The sequence below is a fragment of the Coturnix japonica genome, chromosome 2 (assembly GCF_054131305.1).
Source record: "Coturnix japonica strain WE chromosome 2, WE-NBRP24, whole genome shotgun sequence".
Lineage (NCBI taxonomy): Eukaryota > Metazoa > Chordata > Aves > Galliformes > Phasianidae > Coturnix > Coturnix japonica.
Window position 1 is genome coordinate 87,764,681 of NC_140664.1, and position 23,879 is coordinate 87,788,559.

General features: G+C 36.7%; 1 protein-coding gene across 5 annotated transcripts in view; it reads right to left on the minus strand.

Moving 5' to 3' along the window:
• ADCY2 (adenylate cyclase 2) overlaps nt 1-23,879 on the minus strand; it is a 200,500-nt gene that overhangs the window by 28,786 nt on the left and 147,835 nt on the right. For all 5 annotated transcript variants that reach the window (XR_014942851.1, XR_014942852.1, XM_085537920.1 and 2 more), the window contains exons 14-17: nt 23,172-23,269; nt 16,996-17,080; nt 8,294-8,431; nt 990-1,109 (exon numbers count right to left, since the gene is read on the minus strand). Coding sequence is in view for 3 of the 5 variants with exons in the window: in XM_085537920.1 (XP_085394046.1) it covers nt 990-1,109; nt 8,294-8,431; nt 16,996-17,080; nt 23,172-23,269 (441 nt within the window). In the remaining 2 variants the exon portion in view is untranslated. The remainder of the gene's footprint in view (nt 1-989; nt 1,110-8,293; nt 8,432-16,995; nt 17,081-23,171; nt 23,270-23,879) is intronic.

Genomic DNA, 23,879 nt, shown 5'->3' on the forward strand with positions numbered 1-23,879 from the left:
CAAGTTTTTACAGAAGAGTTCTATAAAAAATTAACATCCTGCTTTTGGGTGTGCTTGGGAATATTTTGCTTGATAGAGCCACTTATATAGCCTTGCCTAGGTGTCCTTGCCCACAGCAGAACATTAGAATTAGATGTTTTTTAAGGCTCCTTCCAACATAAACCATTCCATGCTTCTATAGTTCCATAATTATGTGGAAATCAGCACATACCATTTTGTTACTGGTATCACTGATTCTGTATAGAAATAAAATATTCTCCATTCTCTTGCTGCTTCCTGCTTTCTCATTCAGACACCGCTGATCTACTTTGTCACAAAATGCAGCTTTTTATGTTCAGATGCAGATCCTTCCTAAGCTCTCTAAAAATCATTGCTGTGTGGGATACACATTTCACTTTTGTAGGAATGTTCTCCATTTTCAAGTGCCAGTGTGCTTTTGTTCACACTAAGACATCTTATTCAAACCAGTTCAGATCTTTTTTACTCAGTTTACATGGTGGTGTATGAGTGCTATATTTCCCCGTTCCATGATGCAATGATGATGCAAGCCTGGTAATCACAGATTGCAATTTCACTGCCAGGTGAAAAAAGAAAGTGGTATTTTTAGACTTAGCACTGGTCCTTGCAAAATACGTCTATTTCAACCTTGTTCCCTCACTGACAGCCACTTACTCCATGCTCACCACAGCCTCCATGGTCAATGTCTTCTGACACTTCATAATGCCTACTTGTTCGGATGGGTGATCTAAGACTCTTATCAGGCTATTGCCTGATTTTCCATCTGACATTTAGTATAACCTCAATGTTTAGAACTACTAAATTCCTCTACCATCCCACTTCCTTCAGAGGTAGTTGCAGGTGACTGAAAATAAAGCAAGCTTCCTATGCAGTCTTCAAAAACCAGTTGGTCCTTAACTTCCAATAGATCCACAGAAATTCTACTTAGAGAAATGGTTCTAAACAAACAAATAAATGTAAAATCAACTTACCGGTAGGAAAAAACAGTTGTTTTGTATACACCACTGTGTTTGATTACTCAAATTAGGAAAACTTGCATTAGACGAATTCAGAACTGGAGGAAAAGCTGTCACAGCATTATCCGGGAAAAACTAGAGAAAACAACATGTAATCCATTAGCCTGTCAGCTGTATAAGGTCAAAATAGAAAGGGGAAATGGAGAAGTGGAGAAAGCCTTGCCAGTAATCATTTAACTTTGGTATTTCCCTGCAAACTGAAATAACAAAGGTAAAATGACATCACTTTGATTACTTGGATCCTGCATGCTTCAGACAACACGAATTTGCTCATCTTAATAAGGCACATTTGAATGGAAAAACAATGATAGTATAAATTCAATTTGAATAATTCTAAGGTTTACCTCAACTGAACCTCCAGTTTAAATATAGGGAGAATCAAAGAAGGAAGTCTTTACTAAAATTGATTCACAGATGTGTAATCCTTCTCATAGCAATCATGACAATAACACTGGTAATAATAATACTGAAAAAGAAGGGCCGAATCAGTATCTCCTAGAGCACCAGGTTAGGCCTGCTGATATGAAGGGTAACTACCATCAGACAGTAACCCTTGATGTATTCTTAAACATGTTCTGAGTTAGATTTCTCTGACAACATTTATTCCAGTGCTTCTAAGTTTATCAGCTTCTGTTCATTCAAGGCCCATTCCTAAATTTTTGTTCATGTACTAATCTTCAGCTTCCAGATAGTTCCCTTATCTCAGCCTTCATGATGCTCAGAAATCTATGCTTTCTTCAGTTTCTTTTGAGAAAATGTGTTCTTAATTCCCCTGACCCTTCCAGCAGTCTTGCTCTGTACATACTCCTTTCAGTTCAACCTTTCAGATGACCTGAACTAAAATCACTCTTCCAGATTTTGACTGAGTACTGCAATAACATTAATACTAATTCTGCAGAAATTATGTTTTTGTACATCACAACAACAACTCTCTTGCTTAAAGCCACATTGATGTAATTACAGCCATTATTATTATTACGGTCAGCAAGAGGTAGGTAATATTCCTCCACTGGGATACATTTGGGTGAATTTAATCTGTACTTACCATAAGACAAGAGCAATCACATGGATGCTTACTGAGATTCAGTTGAGTTCTCATTAAACTCAGGTAACTAACCAAAATCCTGAACTTAATTCATCTCCATTTGATGAGCTCCCAACTGTCAGAGTTTCTTGTTACGAGTCTGTTGCACCAACCATAATCTTGCACTCTGTAGTAACAAATACTAGTTCCTTTCTTTCTCAAATCTCCAGCTGATTTCTTCTTTTCTAAAATCCCTGACCTTCCTGCCCAGACCTTGCCTGTTATTTTAATTCTATCAGCAAATTTCACACTCTCAGTACTGCATATGAAAATCCACACCAGAGAAAAGATGCTCAGTCCACTCAGATCAATCCATTCTCAGTCAAAGTTGTTTACCGATTTACTAGCACTAGATCTGATCAATCACTGCTCTATATAGCAAAGTCTTGACAGATTCCAAGGATGCAGACTCCACAGACACCCTTGGCAAGATATGCCAGCTCTGTACTACATGCATAGTGACTTTTTAAAAGACGATCCAGATCCCAAGGCAGCACCTGTGGTCAGCACTGCTTGATTTGTTTTATGGTGCTGCTGAGAAGAGCTTGAAACCATTACCCCTGAAACTGTGATTCCACAGATGCAGGACTGACTGCACCAAAGGTGACTGCTATACCACCTGCTATGAAGACTCCTTTACAAGACAGTGTCACTCCCCCCAGAGTGACACACAGAATGTGCTCACCTTCCTTTCTATGTTTGCACTTTTAGGTTGTCTTCCTTCACTAGCATGCTTCTCTGTTTACGTGTAGCTAATTAACCAGCATTCCATCTGCTACAATATCAGTAGTATAACAAATAAAGCACAATAAAAGTCCCTAAAAATGCGAATAAACGCCTACAGATTTTGAAATGCCCTTTTATAACTCAGCCCCAAAAGCTCTAACTTACACATACATCCACCCCAATTAATGGGATGACTAGGTTAAATGCGCATATGGTCTTCGGGTAAAGGGGCACCAAACCTCCACACCCCTCCTGCAAGGTGCAACAGATCAGCGTGCAGGTGCTTTGCACATTCTTTTGATGCTGATGTGAAAGTAACCCACAAGTTCACGTATGCAGATAAGCCCAAGGTGTGGTCAGAGGTGTGACTACTGGCAGTTTCAAACAAGATATTGACTGTTGCTGTGTCCACAACAAGGTCTTCCTGTATAAGTACTCATGCTTCTCTTAAACTTCTTCCTAATTCCTTTGGTTCAAAATTCTTTCTGAAGCCCTGCGGTTACTATTTAACCCAAATGACACTTGCCCTGACGCTTGACTGTTTAACATGAACACTTTGAGGCAAAGGTCCTCCAAAACACTTAAAAAATCTAAACCACCTGCATGCCTCCAACTATTTGCACTGATATCTTCATCCTCATAGGTGTTGTCACTCATGGACAATGAATCTTGCTAATAGTGCACTGACTTTTCTTAGAAACATGAAATAATTGCATTTAATTTCAGTCTTGTCCCAAGCATGCCCACAGAGTAAAAGATTACGTATCACGAAGATGTGCAACACAATCCTATGCATAAATGTGTGTAAGTATAAATATATTTATATATATATGCATGTATACACTTCTATTAAGGCATTTTCATTTTGTTTTTGAACTTTGTATGGGTTACTTCAGACCTGCAAATGTAAATACAGAAAGCTATATGAAATGTGGTGTATCTATGAATATGTAAGAATAAAAAGGAATAAAAAGGGTATGGAAATGTTGTCATCTCCCATGAGCCAAACAACACTTATTTCTGAATGATGTGTTTGTACTTGTCTTTCTTGTCTCTCATCAGTTATCTACATCTGCTATCACACTCTGGAGATATATATTGTTCTTCAACATAGTATTTTAAGAGACAGCTCAGTCCTACTAAGCAGTCACACCTACTCAAATGACTCAAATGGAAGGAATATTTTTTATGAATACCAATGTTTGCCAGGGAACATGTGAGCACACTACTATTAAATTCTCATTATATCTTCATACATTCTAGCAGCTTTTTCTTCTCTTGTGTTTGTACATTCTGCAATCTTCTGTTCCAATTTTTTTATCTCACATAATGAAAATACCTGCTGTGGTGCTATGCCTTTCAGTAGGAACCAAATAGTGAAAGATCCCCCACTGACAACATGGAACAAGCACGTTAGTGCATCTCTCTTATTACTTGACTGGGAATCTGCACAAGACCATAACACATTTGTTTGGGTCTTACTAACAACAAAGTCAACTTTCTCACCAAGGTACTTCAAACACTTCTGCACAGTACACCAGAAGCAAGGCCTCCTGTCTTGCTGTTCTGATGGACTGTAAACACAGTCAAGGTAAGTGGGTACATCTCACCTTACTAAGCAAGCGGGTTTGCTGATTTTCACATTAATGCGCATAAGATAGCATCCTATTAAGAAGAAAGAAAGGTGGCAGTATTTAATATTAAAATGCACTTATCAAAATGCACACTGAATTACGGAGTAGAATAAAAAGGAGTGTAAAATTTTTATTAGGTAGTATGTGAATGGCTTGGCTCTGTGACAGGTGAGGGAGGAGGAACAGAGCTGGGAAGTATTCTTCCACTGATCCACTGAACCATTGGCTGAAAAAGATGCAAAATTAATTGATCTGACTATCTGCCAGGGATGGTTCAACTGTGGTCATTGACCTGGGGTAGCATGATGCCTTGCAGGATCAACCTGTAAAGGCTATGCTTCATCCTCTGTGCAAATCAGAAACCTAGGAAGTTGTTGTTTGTGCATCAGCAAGAAACCTCATACCGCAGAGGTAAGCTCCATATGAAGTAGCTGAACCAAGGTAGGGATGTACTTAATGAATTGAAATACATGTGCAGTGAAAAGAAAGACCTAGAAGTAACAGGGAAAATCCCAGATCCTGGTAGCATTCCTCATCTACATAAACTTTTAGGAGAACCTAGGTAGGCCAAGTACTGTAATGCTAAGAATTTCATAAAGTTGTTCAATAATTCCATTTCATTAGATATAGAAGCCTATAAGCCAAGTAAAAAAGCATACCTATAGATGCATTTCTGTGCCCAAGGCCCAGCCACCCTACAAAGGCACTGGCAAGCAACTGCCTTCTTCAAAGGGCCTTTGAGCATTCCACAGAGAGACAAGGAACCTGCTGGGCCTTTATAGTCATATACCATCATGGGCTTTGAGAGGTGCTGAGTGATGTTCACTTCTACCAGTTCTGTGCTGGACTGTGAGCAAAATTTGTGACAGCGTGGCTTAGTTTCTTAGATTCTGTCTGTTATATACAATGTATTTGTGATGGTGCCCTACACGTAAAGTTTCAATAAGATGACTCTAGCTGTGCATTACCTTTCCTCCTCCCAGCTCCAAGGCTAGGTCAAGCACCAGGCAGAATCTGTTTATTCTTCTTTAAATAACTACATTAGGTACCCTCCCAAATAGGGTATTTAATGTGCTAGGCGCTATAGGGACATATAATTAGAACGCTCGTAAATGGCTCTTTCACACTTCCTTCAATCTATGCTCCTCCAGATCACATGCATGCAAGAGGATGATGAGGCACAACCATTATGGCAACCATAGGCAAACCAGATATATTGTGGACAACCACGCGTGCAGCTTCCACATATTTTCCCACTGCAGCCAAGCAGTCCTACTGTTGCTGAGATGTCTGGATTGTTCCCTGCAATACATTTTCTCATATTTCTGAAATGCAGGTCAACATTGCAAAAAAAAAAAAAAAAAAAGTCTTCCTCAGCCACTACTCTCCTCATGGCTCAATATTTAACACTCAATGGAAGCAGCATTAGTCACACTCTCCCTCAACTAAGAGATACTTGATACTTCATGTCACATTAGCTGTTTTTTAACTTCGCTGATCATGACTATGTACCTTTCAAACATTAAGACAAGATTCAGATGTCTGCTGAAACAGCTCATTTATAAAATACAGCTGCACCCTCACTCTATTCTAATGTCCCTTGGCCACAAAGGCTGAGCTTTATTTGACATTTTGGTCTTAATTATGATTTATTAGGTGTGGGATGGTTAGACACTTTTTATCTCCATTAAACCTTAATGGCTACATTCTGCCTTTTCCTACTTGAAAGAGTTCATGGAAATAAATGCAGTTAATCAACTCTGCTATTAAGCACATGTTGCTTGGAGATATAGTAATGATACTTCAGAGTCTCTCTCACAATTTGCTATTAATATTGAGAAAATGCAAATTTCACAATCACATTTAAAATCATTTTTCACTAGTCAAACTATTAAGGTTTAGTTTCAAGATGGGAATTGTACTTAAAATTATCATCTCAAGAATCCCATGGGATGTGATTATTTGTAATAGTGCAGTCATTACCAATAAGGCACACGGACTTTAAAATGCAGTGTATTATGCTTTACTGTAACATTCAGTCCACCTAAAAATGGACCCGAACCAATTAAACTAAAAACTTTTTCTTTTTCTTCTTCTAAAAATGATGTAGCGAACAACTGCCTTTTTGCTAAAAATGTTTTCTACAAGTTGAATGTCTCATTTTCTGGGGACTGCTCACAACAGTAAAACTTCAGCCTAAGGAAAGGACAGTTGCTGACTTCTTCTTCTTTTACTCTCACTAACTGAAAAAAAATAACCATATGCTGCAAAGTATACTTCACTCTCAAGTAGGTTATCTAATTTCTTTCTACTCATTTATCTCATTTAGCTCAGAACAGGAGAAACAGTCTAACCTCGCTTGCATTCTACAAGCCACTCTATGTGTTATGCCCAGTATCATTTGCTGAGATAAGTTTTATCATTCATAAAGATATATGTAGTCCTGAGGTGAGGACAAGAAGTGACAGCAAATCAGAAACTTTTCAGAACCACTTTTCCCATTGCCAACTGTCTTCATGGCTAAAAAGTGTTTTATTGCTTCTCTGTGTTTCTCTCCAAGCAGTAAGTATGAAATCAAATCAGCTGCATTTCAAATTCCTAAACATGGAACTGTTTTTGAACCTGTCTCCTCTCTAAGATAGGAAAATATCTACTGAAAAGAAAACCAACAAAAACAAGAACACAGAAAAGAAACGAGGTAAGATTTAAACAGAAATGTCAAATGTTCACACTTAAAAGACCACATTACATCGTTATTTCATTCTGATGGGTTAAGTTCTTACTCAGTGCCCTCTGCAATGTTATGAGAAAAAATATGTTAAGAAGAGGTGTTATCAATCTAAGTTCCCTATGAACCTCAAGTACATCAGCAACTCAAGGAAGTGCTGGAGTTGTAATCTCAAAAGTACTGATGTGCAAATCTCATTGATCTGAAATGCAAGTAAGACATGATGTCTTACAGTGATGTCTGTAAATAGTACCTAAATAAATATTACAGTTCCCATTTTTCAAATGCAAAACTGACCTGGAACAAACTCCTGATTTTGTATGAACAGCACGTTCAGCTCGTGGGGCCAAACAAGTAACACTTTTTGATCCCATGTACTGTTCATGCCATTTCACAATGCACAGTTCATCATGAGGTTATTAAGATTCCAGCTTTAATGCACAGTAATGGCAGATTTACTTCTTATTTGCCACAGTTATGAAAGAATAGTAGAATTACTTGGATTTTCTCTATTATGAAAAACACACAAGTTGAAAAGCCTAAATTACAGGTAAGTTCTTAAGTTCTAGCAAAATTCTAGTTCAGGACTCTTGAAGTTATTGCTGTAAGTTTCACTTTTTCTTTGTCTCCTTTTTCAATAATAATAAAGAAATGCTAAGCACATGAAAATCCATAACATAAATTATGATCATAAGAGGAGCATCACAAACCAGAACAAAACTCAGTTCCCTTTGCACAAAGTCTTCCACACATCCAGTGAGAAGATACTGCACTCTTTGAGCACTACTCTGCTTTTCAAATCAATGCACAGATGAGTGAGGGATGAACAATACAAACTATCTTCCATTCTTTATAAATTACATATTTTTTTTCTTTAATAAGTTTTAAACACCGTCTGAACTCTTGCTGAGCATCCTGAAAGAAGCCCTTGTTATACAGCATGTTTTCTGTTGCTCTGCTTTACATTTCTGTTTGGCAATCCTTTTCATCCAGGATAGTTAGACAAATTTGAAACATTATGTAAACAAACTCTAAGCAAGCAAAAAGACTTTAAACAAAAAAGAAAAATCATTCCTTTCTCACTTACCATGTTGAACACAGCCATAGTTAATATTATAGCAGTGGTTGTCAATGTGAGAGTGATCCGTGGCCAAGGACGGTTTGCAATTATTCCAGATGATTTCAGGATCCACAACAGTGAAGCAGATGCTTTCTTGCTACATTGCTGAATGCAATGAGTTTTAAAAAAAATAAAACAAATATATAGCTTTAGTGTATTTAATTACTATAAACGCGTAGAATTACAAAGGCTTAAGATTACGAGTAGTATTAATCTCGGTAAATTATACAGAAGTGTTCAACTACTATATTCTCATAAACTTTTACAGATCAAGATTATACATGACAATAAACACAGATATACTTGCATAACTGCTCTAATGTCAATTCTGTTGACAGTGTCATCATCAGCTCTGTAATCAATAAAAGCAAGCAAATAAACTGAACTCCCGAGTTGAAAATTCAACATTTCAATAATTACTCTTGTAAAGCCTTTAATGCAGAAACAGAGGGCTCCTCTGGTAGGATTAAAGCCTTAAGTATATCGTTGCTAGTTTACTGAAAAGAAAGCTTTCTGGTTCTTTCATTTGTTTTGAGAATTGTTTGATAATTAATTCATTTAAAATCAAAGGTACCTCAGAAAAAAATAACAATTTGTGGCACATCTAACTATTCATTTCCAGTAACCTTTAGCAATGAGGAGATCAGGCTCCCGAGACATCTTGTGCTCTTTACATCAGTAAAATGTAAAACATCAGTAAAATCAGATGTCGATCTCTGCCATACTGATACTTGTGTAAAAAAACGATTGAAAAGTTAAGGCATGTGACAGCCCTACAAAAGTATTTGCTTTTTATCAGCTGCTTTTCTCCACTTACTTAATGCTATCAAAGATCACTTTACATATTTTTTTCATCCCAAACTTTGACCAGAAGGAGCCACAGCAATAGACAAGGAGACAGGCACGGAACGTCTCTGAGTCAAGAACTTGGGCAATAAAAACAACCAAATGCAAGACTTCAATGTATAGCATTTATCAGCTAGCTCAGGTTCAACAGATATGGACATCGCTTTAAATTACACTATTCCTCAACATGTATAATAGAGAATATGCAAGAAAACACTGTTGATCAGTAATTCTGCATATGAGTTTACAAATGTGCTGAACATCATTTCCCTTGTAATGTAAGCAATTTAAATCCAGCCCACGTTTGGTCCAACTCTGGCAGTTTGGCCCTGCAGAACAACTGCTGACAGCAGAACTGCAGTTGTGGGGGGCAATTATTAAATTCAGATCCATAACAATATTGGCAGAATTATGCAGATTTATTTTACTTATTCTGGCCTTGCAACCAGCACTTTCTTTGTAAATCTTATGCCTCACTTGCATATTTCATAAGAAAATGGAGAATAAGTTGATAGAAAGTAATCATTTCTAGAAAGCATTCAAGAAGAGCAAAACATATCTCAGTAGCATAAGCTATTGTTTTTATTCTAAAAGGCATTTGTAGTATAAAAGGTGACTAACGTATTACCATCTGAATGTCTTAAATCTGATATGACAGATATCAGATCTGCTCAGCACGATTGTGACTAATAACTTACTTTGAATATTCAACTTATTACAATGTATCCCGTGTTGTATTTTCACACATGAAAACCTGCCTCAGCATTTAATAAATTGAATGCTGTCTCTCCGAGCGAGAGCAAAGAATTGGTGTGAGAATTAATTGTGACAGCTGTGTTGCAGATGAAAGACAGTGTCACAAGAGCTGTCACACTTCCCTCTCACACGCCAGCAGAAGTTGGAACATTTGACTGCAGACCTCTTGTTTACACAAAGCCAATGAATCATATCCTCCACGGTTCAGTCATTGTTCTTTCCATTCTGCATTCAAATACAACTTAACCTTTTATCAATGCTGATGTTACAAAAAATGAAACCAACAAAAAGCCCTCACATTTGGATGTTTTTTTTTGTTTGTTTGTTTTTTTTTCACAGACTTCTTTTCACTCAGACTTAAAGAGCCAAAAGTTCAGTTCCAAGGAATGGGCTGAGTGGCTGACATGGAACACACTAACCTAAGATCAGGGAGGGCTGATTTCTGACACAGACACAAGCTTATGCCTGTAGTACTTCCTCATGATCTTACTGTTGATTAAATGGACTATAACAATTTTCAAATTACTACTGTACCATCAAACTTTTGAATCCTGTGGTACAATTTGTAAACCTACACCAGGAGTTTAAACTCCTACAACATATATGCAAGCAAAGAGTAGATTAACGTACATTGGACATAACCATTTTTTCTAAAGCTACAATAATGAACAAAGAATTAACAGTAAAAACTCAAGCCAGTGTTGCATTTTCAATTGTACCATTCTTTGCAGTGTTTACTATCCCTCACAAAAGATCACAATAAAATGGCCATGAGCTTCAGTTCAGTTATCACGTTCAAAGGAAAGAACACTGAAAAATATAAAAATGCCTTTAGGCTCTCGGAGTTCAGTGCTGGTCCCTCCTGTAGTACTTTCCCCATTCAAGAAAACATATAATCACAGTACTACATGCTATTTTAAGGTAAGACATTTTTAATCTTTCTCGTCAAAGCTTTTCTGCTGCACATGAAATATTTAAAGTCACTGGCTTTGAGAAAGAGCAAATCTGAATGACTTTTTAAATGCAGCGCCTAAGGCACTTAGCTAAATGAAGGAGTTCTGAATGCCACATTCTGCTTTCTGCACTATTTTCTTATTAACCTGTCCCCACACAGTTTAGAAGTAGAAATATTATTTTAGAGATTGACTGGAAACTCTGAAGTATTCTTATGATGAGGCTCAGAAATGCTCTTCTTGGCTTCACAGCACTTGCACATTCCTGGACACACAGAGTACAGACTTTTCTGGAGCAAAGGATGTGCAGGGAAGACCTTATCACTCCCTACAACTCCCTGAAATGAGGTTGTCATTTAGTGTGCATAGTTGGTTCTTCTTTGGTCTGGTGTTTTGCATCCACTCTCGGGAGCCTTCCAGTAAGCAATGATGGACACCATAACTAACTGTGCTTAAAGCACGTTTGTTTGGAGTGCTGGAGCCATGGAACACTGGGGCCATTGACCAGGCTGTCACTGACATCATACCACGTTTATTGTGGAACTACGTCCTCCAGCAATTATCTCTCTATGCTCTAAACTACTCACACTAAACACAAGTAACTGGTATAAACTTCCTTGCTAGCACTGGGAATGTATGGTCCTGGAGTAATAAAATCCTGGAAGCATAAAGCACTGCAGCGCATCATGTCCCGCCCTTCCTTCCTAGCATTGCACTGGTGGCTCATCTAGCATCGTAAGGATAGAACGCAGCTCTGTTTAATTTCCCTGGTTTTGGTGGGTAAGGCATTTCCCTGAGAAGTCTGAACATAATACCTTACTTAATGATGATAAACTTGCCGTTGTGGAGCCTCTGCTGGATCTTACCGTAGCTCCCAAAGTGCCTCTCTGCGTTCTCCCTGTCTTCCCTCACCACTTTCTTTAACCTTAATTTCCAAGCAGACTACTATTGAACAGCCAAACTGAAAGACCTTGATCTTTCATTTCTATATGCATAAAAGAAACACTCACTTCAGAGGTAAGACATTACTTCTGAAGAAAATAATTTGAGAAAATAATTTCCAAGTGGTGCTTATACTGATAATTCTGTCACCGCTGTCAGGAATAAAAAATCTTGTAAACATCTTGAGTGTACACAGCCTTCCTGACTGTTAAACACAGACTGCTTTGGAGTAAAATACAAATCCCTGTACACAAAGATAAAGATTGTGTCTAACTCTTTATATGGTGGTGTGGTAATCATAGAATCATAGAATTACCCAGGTTGGAAAAGACCTTGAAGATCATCAAGTCCAACTGCAGCCTAACCATAGTACCCTAACTCTAACAACCCTCTGCTAAATCATACCCCTGAGCACCACATCCAAACGGCTCTTAAACACATCCAAGGATGGAGATTCAACCACCTCCCTGGGGAGCCTATTCCAGTGCTTAACTACCCTTTCTGTAAAGAAGTGTTTCCTAATATCCAACCTAAACTTGCCCTGGTGCAACTTGAGGCCATGTCCCCTTGTCCTGTCACTTGTCACCAGTGAGAAGAGACTTGCCACACTCTCACTGTATGCACCTTGATGCAAGATTATAAATAATGCAGATAATAAATAACATGATCTCCTCTTGCAGGGGCAGAGCAGCTCACATACTGGCTTGCACTTTTTAAAATGCTCCCATGACCTCAAATCAGATCCTTTTTCTTAATTGTGGAGCCAATTATTTTCTGGCATTTGCTTGTTGGCAATGTGTTATGCTAATTCTATGATTCAATTGTGTAAACCTCCAAAACTAATGCAAATGTATATTCTACATTTCAACTATGAAAACACTTGCCAAAATAGACCTTTAAGACAAAAATTGTTCATAACCTTAAGATTCAACTGTCAATGTGATGATTATCAGAAATAAAAATAATCATAAAAAGAAACAAAATGAAAGAAAGAATGAAGGAGAAGGAGTAAAGGAGAAGATAAAAAGGAAAAGGAAGACAAATTGGAAAAGCAAGAGGGGAAAAGTGAAAAGGAAAATAAAAAGGAGAAGGGGAAAAAATAGCAGAAGGGAAAAGGAAAGTAAAAGTAAAAGGAAGAAGAAGAGGAAATATGCATAGGGACAAATAAGTTATTAGTATGGTGAAAACACATTTCAGGAGATATAACAATTTTAACTAGGATGTATGAAGATCTAATGTCCATGGATGAGTGTTTCTATGAGAATTATGAGATGTTCCTGCACTCAGTCTGTTTGCCTGATACTGATACTGGCTTATATGCATAAAAGATATGATCTGCAAGTCTGTAACCTTATTATTTCTGCTACCATCGTACCACATTGTTTGATTTAAACATTTCTATTCTTATTTAATCACTGCTATTATCACTCTGCAACAGATTGGGCTAGATCGTGCTGCAGTGCAGCTGAACAGTAAAATCAACTAATAATGAGCACAAACTGATAGAGTGAGCACAAATATCTTCATACAGTATCGTAATTAAATTCTGGAAGAGCTAGTAATTTTAAAGTACAGTCTGCATTTTTTTCATTTACCTAGGAAATTAAAATCAAACAGACAAGCTTGTTCACGGTTGATTTTTGCCTGCCTTACTCTGCAGTTATGACAGCCATTTATAATCCATAGAGACTGAGAGGGTGAAGTGTCAAATATTGAGACAAGATTATAATGTAGTAAAAGCCACATGTCCTAGTTTGAACTCAGATTTTGCTGGTCTTGCCAGCACTATGGAATCTTGTAACAGCCTTGTAAATATCTGACTACTGCTCTAAGTTCCTGGATCAGGTCCAGGTATCAAGATGGCAGTAGGTGGGTTCACATGAGGACATCTGTGCAAAAAGGTATGTAGGAAAGGGTAGGAAAGGATAAGGAACAGAGAGAGGAAGATGGAAGAAAATAAGGGAAAAACAGCAAAGTGACCGCCAAGGTTGGAGACGCTACATGATAGTGGAGATATCCACACTGCAACCCAGGAGGACCCCATCAAAGCAGGTGAATATTTCTTGAACTAACAGTGGTCCATGGAGAATCTACATCAGGGCACTGGAAAAGTGTGAAGGGAAGGAGAATCAGAGAGAAAACACTGCTTACTGGCTGCCCTCTTATGTCTGTGCTGTTTGGGGGAAGGAAGATATTTTTGGGAGGAATTTCCCCAAGTCAAGTCTGTTTTGTCAGTGACAAAAAAAATGGTAAGAGATCTCCATGCCTTTATCTTGATCCAGAAGTTGTTTCATCCTATGTTCCCCCCAGTCCTGCGAGGAGGTGAGGTAGGTAGGAGCCTCACCTTTATCCAGAGCTCTCCCATCACAGCTCTTTGGTCACAGTCAGGATCAAACCCTGTTCTTTTTTTTTGTGAATTTTAAAAAGAGACATACTTGGCAATTCTAAACTCTGCAATTATGTGCAGGTGTATGTACACATAAACAATTCTACCATTAAGCATTCTGGAAGGGAATCCAAAATGCACCCCTTAAGAGATGGGGAAAAAAAACAAAACAAGAAACAATCAGGATTAGGATGATAAAGCTTGATTTCTCTAAACACTTGCAATATAGTGTTAACTCCCAGCTATTGATATTTGTTGGATTGACAGTTTCAGGCTTTTTATTCTAGAAATAAAGCATCTACAATTATGGGTCAGATACTGCAATGAACATGCTACTGAAATATAACAATTTGTGACTGTGGTTAAAGCTGCAAAACAGTACTTGGATTTTTGACATATGATAAAAGATTTTAGGAAAAGGACAGGGAAAAGATCAACTTACTAACTCTTGGTAGCTTCTGACTCTTACCGATCAACCTACAGAACTATGTTCCAGTGAAGGAAAGACAACCCTGCAGCAATTACAGCAGTAACTTACTCATTGAAAGGCTTCTTAACATAGCTTCTGCATTAGGGCTGCTGAACTCATAAGGACAAACATGAATAATTCCTCTTCAAGCTGCTTAGGTTACAACATGGCATCTTGTAAGTCAACAGAAATGCAGTAATAGGTCTCAATTATATGAGATACAGGTAAAACAACAACAACAAACAACATAGTTAGGTGCTAGATATTATTTAAGTGGCACAACTCCTCAACTCTGACTTGAAAAATTTGATTAGCAATCCACTTAAAAGTAGAAATGTCTGTATTCCTCCTAAGCTACATTATAAATCAAACCCCATTGAGTGTTTACGTCCTTGATAACAGTCCATTGGCACCTTTTTATTTTATGCAGAAAAGATTGGCTTTCCCTTGAAGTATATTTTCTTTTTCATTTTGTTATTCAACAGCATTACCCCAACTCCATGTTTTCCTGTCATGCCAATAACAAATAGCAATCAAGCATGACATTACATGAGAACTAACTTTTGCAACTAAGTAATAACAATACCTCTGAGACTTCACTCCAAGGATTTAAAAACATTTGAAAATATTGTTTCATTATATTTTAGATTAATTCCCTATTTTATTGGAAAGGCAACTGGAATGCAGAGTGATTACATTTGCTTAAGAAACATATCCCTCTTATTTCCAAGAGGAAGGAGAAATTAAAAAATCTCACATTCTTGCTTTCTTGTTTCTACTGCTAGACCACCTTTCCTTATTGTTTTACTACATAATGACTTAATTGCCTTTCCCATGTGTGCGTTTCACTTTATTATCTGAAAGTTCTTTCAGCTTTTTCTCATGGGAAATTGTGAAGAATCCAAATGTTTTAAAGAAGTGAGGATTAACTGCACCAGAGCCTTTAGAGATAGACTGCAGCAATACATATCCACTTAATTAATGGGAGAGTGGAAAGCTGAATCTTTCATTTTCTTGTCTCTGTTAACGTGGATCACAATGATAGAACAAGTGGCACAACATATTGTGTTTTACCCATTCCAGTGTCTGATGATCCTCACCACAGGAAAGATTGTTAGAATAATGGTCAGATGAATTTTGATGCGCTTTAATTTGTCCGCACTGCCTCTTACCCTGCCAGTGGGCATGACTGAAAAGTGTCTGGCTCCTTCAACTTCCTTCCTTGCCATCAGGTATTTAGACAGACTGACAAGACTGCCTCTGAGATTTCTCTTCTTCAGGCAGAACAACCCTACAGTGTTCATAATTAAAGACTCGGTATGCAAGCTTAGTGCACTGCTCTTCAGCTGCAGTCAATAATTGGACACAAAACAGAAACTGGATTTCATTTTGACTCACATGTCTGAAGCCTGGGAAAGTAATTGCGTGCTTGGCTTCAAAAGGCCAAAAAAAAATAAAAAATAAATAAAAAAAAAAAAAAATTGGAACATGAGTAGAAAGATTTTCTGTTGTGGTGTAATAAGTCACTTACTTGACCTAACAAGAACAGTTTCCAGTAAGATATAAAATGAGCTTAAATAATAAGTAAGCATAAGCAAACATAAACAAACAAACAAATACAGGCATCGGCTTGTTCTAGATTACATGCCAGATTCCAATTGCATTTACTTCATCACAAATTCTGAAATTTCTTGTGGATTTATATGTTCGATCTATTTGAGAATAACTGAGAGGAGGACAATAATACTTGTTAATTAAATTGTGAAGTGTCAATTTGGAAGGTTCGCACAAATCCTGGATTCTCAAATTGAGCGTATAACCAAGTTCACTTAAGAGGCATGACAACAACACATGTACCACTCAACAGCAAAATCAGTATTTTACTACAAAAATTCTATATACCAAATCATTACTGTGATATGCTCTCTAAGCTCAGAAAAGGTCTTCTCCAATACTTGAAAATAAACAAATATGCACTGCCCCAATTTAAAGCATTCTCTTAAAAAGGTCATCTCCTGCAAGGACAATAACAAAAAATTCAGAAAGGTCAACCAATCAAATAGGAATGCAGACCTCTCAGAGGATCCATCTTTATGGGGGAAATAGTATCAACACAGGCAAAGACAATCACTACAGTGACATTTTCTGTTTTTCAGATAAATGAGGACCACTTACAGTAAGTTAGCGGGGACAAAACTGTGTACTCAAAGGCCTAAGGGTGCATGTTGTTCTGCAAAGGCAGAGAGACTTGGGAAAATCTGGAGATATTACTGAAAAGAAACTATTAACTACTAGATTGGGTTCCTTCAATACCTACCAGAAGCTGTCCAGCAAAGCAGATAAATAAAATGAAGGAGAGCAAGAGAAACGCAATCCCGAATGAAATTCCAAGAATAGATGTTCTGCAAGAAATAAGAAAACACGTATTAATTTCTTAGGTACACCTTTGTAGCACAACCTTTCTTTGTTTATAATGCAGATAATGATACAACAACTCCCATGCGTATGCTGCAACTCCAAAAATCCCATTTTGTACCAAATTGACTGGTTGGCTGGTTCTGAAGTATCAGAGGATAGGCAGCATGATAGGAAGGAAGACAACAGCACGAAGAAAAAAAGAAACAACGGGTTTATAATGAAAACGAGAAATACAAAACAAACAACAACAGATCGACTATTAAACTGAGTAATCTAGACCTGAAATCTAGTCCTGAAATCATCCTTACTCAGAATTCTAACTTATCCTTTTCTTATGTACTTTAAATAGGGAAGTCTACCCAAAATAGCATCGGGACTCAGTAATCAGAAGCAGGGATGTAGAAGCAATCTGTGAATGCATGCATTCTGCAAATGTGGAATCTCCCTATATGAACACCATATAATTGTCCCACCAGGAGCTATGTGAGAGCTACTTAGCATGGCTGCCTAGGGAAAGATGCAGTCAGAACTAATTACATTCATAATGCCTGCCAAGAGGAGATGAGAAACTCTAGACCAACTGAATTGTTTAAGAAAGGAAATCAGACATGGTCATGAAGGCCTTCACCCGAGTGTCTGCTTTCAGCTTTAACCACTGATTTGACATCTTTGCAATATTTAAAAGTATCTCTCAACCACTTTTAGCCCCAGCAAATATTTTAGCAGAACTTGAGTAATGTTTAATCATTTACTATTTTTCTTTTAATAACTAAATTTTAATTCAGTAATATAATATTTTAACTTAGCTCTTCCATAAGCCTATGATTCAGAATTTAAAGATATTTTTAATAAAAGGTTACATCCTTTCTCTTTAGAGATGACATCTGAATTCAAATATAGACATTTTAGATGCTACAGTACTAAAAATGAAGTAGTAGAACTCTTTGGATCAATTTCCTTGGACTATGTACAAATATTGGAAAATATTTTTATCTGTTTTAATGACAGCGTTATAGATGTTGAGTTGTTTTCAGGAAAGAACAAAAAGGCATTAACTTCACATTCCAATCTAATGCCATATTGCTATTGCTGCTATTAAGAACATTTTGGAGAATAATTTATGAGCTTCCCTGCCAGTCACACAGAGAACTTTTAACATGCTAAGTATTCAACAAATGTTTGGTTGATGAAAACAGTTGATGAAAACAAGCAACTGGCATTTCACAGATCGTGTTCACCTTGAAATGATGTTTCTTTTAGAAATTATTTGAAAATCCTTATTGCTTCAGAATACATTTTGTCCAGGAATTTCTCATAAAAACCGAGATGCTAAGCTGTGTAACAACATATGTAAATCTACAGTTTCCACGCTTAGGAATTTAAAATCCAGTAAGCGACAGAGGAGAAGAATAGGAATGCAATTAGCAGGTGTGCTTTTTATGTGTGTGAGCACTCCCAGTCACATATGTTCATCAGTAATACCCAAGTCACCAATCTTGCATTCTAAACTATTACTACACTCTCCTGGATGCGGAAGATGCAGAAAATTAAGTCACACACCTTAAGAAATGATTTGGCCCAAGAACAGACTTATCAGTTAAGTCTAAGTGGTTTCTTGTAGAAGATATTTAGGTGTTCCTGAGAGAAACTTGAGGGCAAGAGAAATAAAATCAACATACATGAAGAAAAGCGTATGCAAAGAGTGCTTAACAGTGGGGCAACAGACAAGAACAGAGGGTCTGAGCAGCTATTTTACACAGACTGACAAAGATCGATGATGTTAGCAGGGTGGCACAGGAAAAGGGATAACACTAAAAGAAGAATGATCACTGGGGCAAAGAGAAAAGGGCCGATGATAGCTTTGTAAAAGGAAAAAGGATATCTTAGAGACCAGAGGAAAGTACAGAGGAAAAAAAGTTTCAAGCTTTTTACTCCCCACACCCTCTTCTGGGGAACAGCAGGACATCTTGTTTCAGTTATGCTAAGCTGAAATGATTTCATGCTGCTCCTAGAAGGAAAGAAGTGGGATGAAGATGCTATAGTGGAAGGCAAAACACTAAAATTTAAGTGCCCGCATAAATAAGCCTCATTTGAGGCAATGACCATAGGGAAGTCATAATACAGACTTACTTCTTCTCAATGGAACATTACAAAAACAGTAAACTATTCTTGCCTTTATTGTGTAGAGTCATAAAAAGGAATCACTGAATGCACTACACTGACAGATGCACGCAAACTACTGTGTCATAAGAGCAATTGGGATCTCAAAAGACTGTTAACTTTTTACCTGCCTCTTCCTATTCTTCAGTGCCCTCGTTTGTGAAATGTCTGTTCTCTTTTATGGTACACGCTGGGGACAGGACAAGCCTTGACATAATCTACTGAGGGTTTAGAATCTGAACTTGAGGGAATTAAACACCAGTATTTCCCAGACTTCAGACAGTTCTAAGTCTAAATCATTAATTGTTAACAAAATTAAAATGTGGACATGTTTTCCCATTTTCATCAAGTACGAATGTTTTGAATAATTAATTGTTACGAGGCAGTATGAAATTGGAAAAAAATACATATGCATACTCATCTCCTGTTTGTAACATATGAACTGAAAAATAAAGATTCATCATGAAGATAAATGTATTGAAAAAAGGAGAAAATAATGTCATAGTGGAGAAAAGAACATATTCTTTCTCACTTCTGCATCTTTTAGAAAAACACATGGCCCATGGTTCATGCACCCAAATAGACACAGCAAATATTCTGAGCTTTCTAGGATATTGACATTCATGTTTTTAACTGCTTGATTGTATATTATTGTGGTGATAAAATCATAATGAAGCAATTATACAAGACAATATTGAATTCAGATGTTTTTCATAACTAATAGTAGCTATTTCTTTTCTGATTTGACTGATGCCACTGATTGACTCAATGACTACGCAGACTGAATGCATGGCAGATTCTCTGTTAAGGAAAAATAATTAAATCAGAATAATTACACTTTGGGCTGTTCTTTTTGTAGCTGTTGTTTTTTAATTGGGTGCAGCATTAAAAGAAGTCAGTAATGGTGCTTTACGTTCTGCTGTAGTGTCTCAAATTTTAGACATCTACTTTCAAATGAGGTTTTTAAGTACCTCCTTTTTCTACAAAGAAATTTACCTGCATTTAATAGGAGGAAATGCTGCATCAAGACCTGACCATCTCCCAGGGATAGAGTGGATGACTGTTAACTTGGCATGACTCAGGACAAAAGGACATAAGCTCTTAAACACAGCAGCCTCAGAGAGAGAGAAGACTTGGGATGAATCTTAAATGTCACCCCAATCAAATTCCCTACCTGAATAGCACAGTGAGTACCTCCTGGTCAATAGAAACATACTTTTATTAATGTAGCAGGATGCATTTAAAAAAAAAAAAAAAAAAAAAAAAAGACAACAACACTATTGAGTTCATGTTAATTGACAGTTTCACTATAAATAGAGAAGGTAGGATACCTGTGAATTATCACAGGAATTTCCATCACCTGATAAGCCAAAAGACTAAAAAGCCATGGAAGGCCGGCACCAAAGAAATTATCTGCTGATTTGCAGTGGCATCACAAAGACACCATGACACATTCAAGTCCAAGATACTGCTCTAATTTGTAATTACTAATTTATTTTAAGTTTACTGTGAAAACACTGTATCGGTTTCTAGACCATAGGAAGAATGAAATGTTAATCTATGACTCCAGCCTTGCAAGAAATATCTCATGATCCTGCAGACATTGCTTATATTCTTGCAACATGCTGGATGTTTCTCACTAACAGGCATTTCCAAATCTACTTTAAAGCAGCAGGTGGTGTACGTGTACAGAAATCAATGCTATTACACTGCTGCAAAACCAGATTAATTGTGAATCCATAAAACCCTGAGACAGATCAAGTTTTTCTCTTCACTAAATCACCATTTAAAACTTCTGCAGAAACTTTAAGAAAAAAATACGAGATAGAATTTTAAACTGACCAATAATCTACTCTGTTTTCTTCATGTGTATGTATTTGTTTTTCTTGGGAGGAAATAACATCTGTGGCAGTTGAGTCTGTTTGACTGGAGTTTGAGCCTTATTTCCAGTGCAAAAAACCAAACTGCCAACAAGAATGGCTACCTGCCTAGCATTTCTCCTGCTGTTATTACTGCTTCTTACTTATAGACAAGTAGACGGATGTGCCATCCCAATCTACATCTGTGCAATAATCCAGAAAAAAATTGGTCTGCACCTGATTTTTTTATAGATTTTTTAAATAAATACACACCAGTAAGCAACTTGGGTAAAATTAGAATTTAATGAAGGCAATTTTGCTTTCAAAAAATACCCTTATGTACACCAGTGATTTTTAAAATATTTTTTTTTTTATTTGAAACACGCACTGAGATTTTCCAGCAGAGCAGATACCTTCTTTTTCTTATTTCAATTTTTATTTATTTTAAATTAATTCATAGAGCCCTTGAAGCTGAACATCATTCATTTGGTAGTATCTGTTTTCTAACCTGCTCGAGCAAGGCGGTTGGACCAAATGATCTCCAGAGGTCCCTTTCAACCTCAGACATTCAGAGATTTTATACTCTTGCTTTTCCAATTTAACAAGCAGCCATATCAAAGGACCATGAATAATTTACATTTTTGTATGAATAAGATAAATTATTGTGTCTTTTGTTCCGATACTAGAAAGACTGCTCATAGTTTTACAAGTTAGAGAACACCTTACTCAGTTGAATATATTTCCCAAGTGTTCACTAATTTCAAGTATCTGATACGTTTTAATGAGCTACACATGTGGTTCAATGGACTTAATAACATTATAGTAAAATTAATATCCTACTTCATATATGGTAAATAATAAAATTAAATTCATTTTCGTGATAAATCAAAATATAAAAATAGATCTGTAAGCGATAATATTGGAAGAGGCTAATTAGATTCATGTTTTGTTTTCAGTATGATACCTAAATTCAGAGTGAATCATATAAAAGATTCTGCTGAACTCTTTTCTTCTAAGAATGACCCTTTGTGGCCTTTGTCTGTAAATTAGAAACTAATGGGAACTCCACTGCAAAGAAAATGCTGTAACATCTGCAGAGAAGCCTGTAAAACTTGCTACATATTAAAAAAACACAATCTACAGGATAAGAATTCCTTCTGGCTTTGAATTAAAATGCAAGTACTACAGCACGAAAGCAGTCACTCATCCGAGGTTGTAAAAACTTCTCCCAGAAGCATTGTGTAGGAAAAAAAGACTGAATACTAAATCACTGAGAATATGCAGTGTTGGCTTTGGAGACAACTGCTATCAAACTAACAAACATCAAGCGTCCATTACGGAAACAATTAACAGCAAAATTCCATTTTAAGCAGTCTAGTAAAATATTATTTATTGGAATTACCTTCCAGTTTTCTTGGACTTCCTAAAACATGCATAGGCAGAAAGAATAGCTAATAGCTGGTTCTGGTTGTTACATAAACATAAATTAGCTCACACTTATTCCTCTCATCTCATATAAATGAATTCTGATGGTGATAATTATTTCATCAATCGATGATAGTTTTTTTAACTAGTTTTGAAAAGAGAAATTCTTCAAGTAGTAACACTAATTGTATGTAGAACAGAACAGTATTATCACAGCGATGTGTTAAATACAACTAACTAATCACATTCTCAATTCTGCAATCCACTTTATCCCACTTAAAAGCCCAACACTCAGGGTTATTTTACATGCAGTTGTGGTCTCGTGAATACATAGTTTGTATTACTTTCCTGTGCACATATGGATTCATGTCAACATCACACATTTTTAAACACAAAAACTAAAATCAACGAAGAATTGATACTGACATTTGAGAACCAAGCAATGGCAGCATTTAAAATTAGAAACAAATATAACATTGAAAATTGGCTAAAATCCTCAATCATTGTCCAGCTTTTTTTCCATTAATTGATCTCTGTAATTTGACTATTCAAAAAACTTTTACTAATATATTTTTTTTACATTCATATGCAAATAAACATAGGAATGAATACATGTTAAAATACTACTTACTTTGGCAGTACCAGAATCTGCACAACAAAAATGCAGAAGAATATGAGGCAGGCACAAGTCACATAGTACTTAAACGCAGGCAGAGTAGTTGCTCTGTACTGGAAAAAGAAAGAGCAAATATTATGAACACCATTTTCAAAGCAGATAAAATATCACCCAACCAAAATTCCAGTTTTAAGATGCAGAAGTGCACAGGCTGATTTCAGCAACAGTAAGATTCCTGTTGTTCATAGACTATCAGATCTGCTTACACAAGGACAGGGATTATCAGGCACAGTAGGGAAGCCTTTCACTTTTCAAAGGACAGAGTAGATAGCCAAAAGAAATGGTTTGGTCTTGCTCCTCCTCAGAACAAGCATATCCCAAATTCAACATTAAAAATAAATAAATAAATAATAGTGTCATAATTATCATCTAAAAAGTGGAAGTATTTCTAGTATTAATAATAGCTGAGTTTGCTTATACAATCTTTCTCAGTCATTAATTTCCCCAAACTGTTTTTGAGTTACTAGTAAATACTGAGTGGGCTGGAACAGTTATAAAAAACTGTTAATGCCACTTAAACAGGAAACTCCTGAGTACATGAATCAACAAAGTGGAAACTGCTAGCAATGTGTATAGAAGTTGTTTTTCCAATAGTGGAGCTAGCTATCGTGCTGATATTTAGTGATGCTACATTATCACTTCAGTGAATATCTGTGTTAAAAA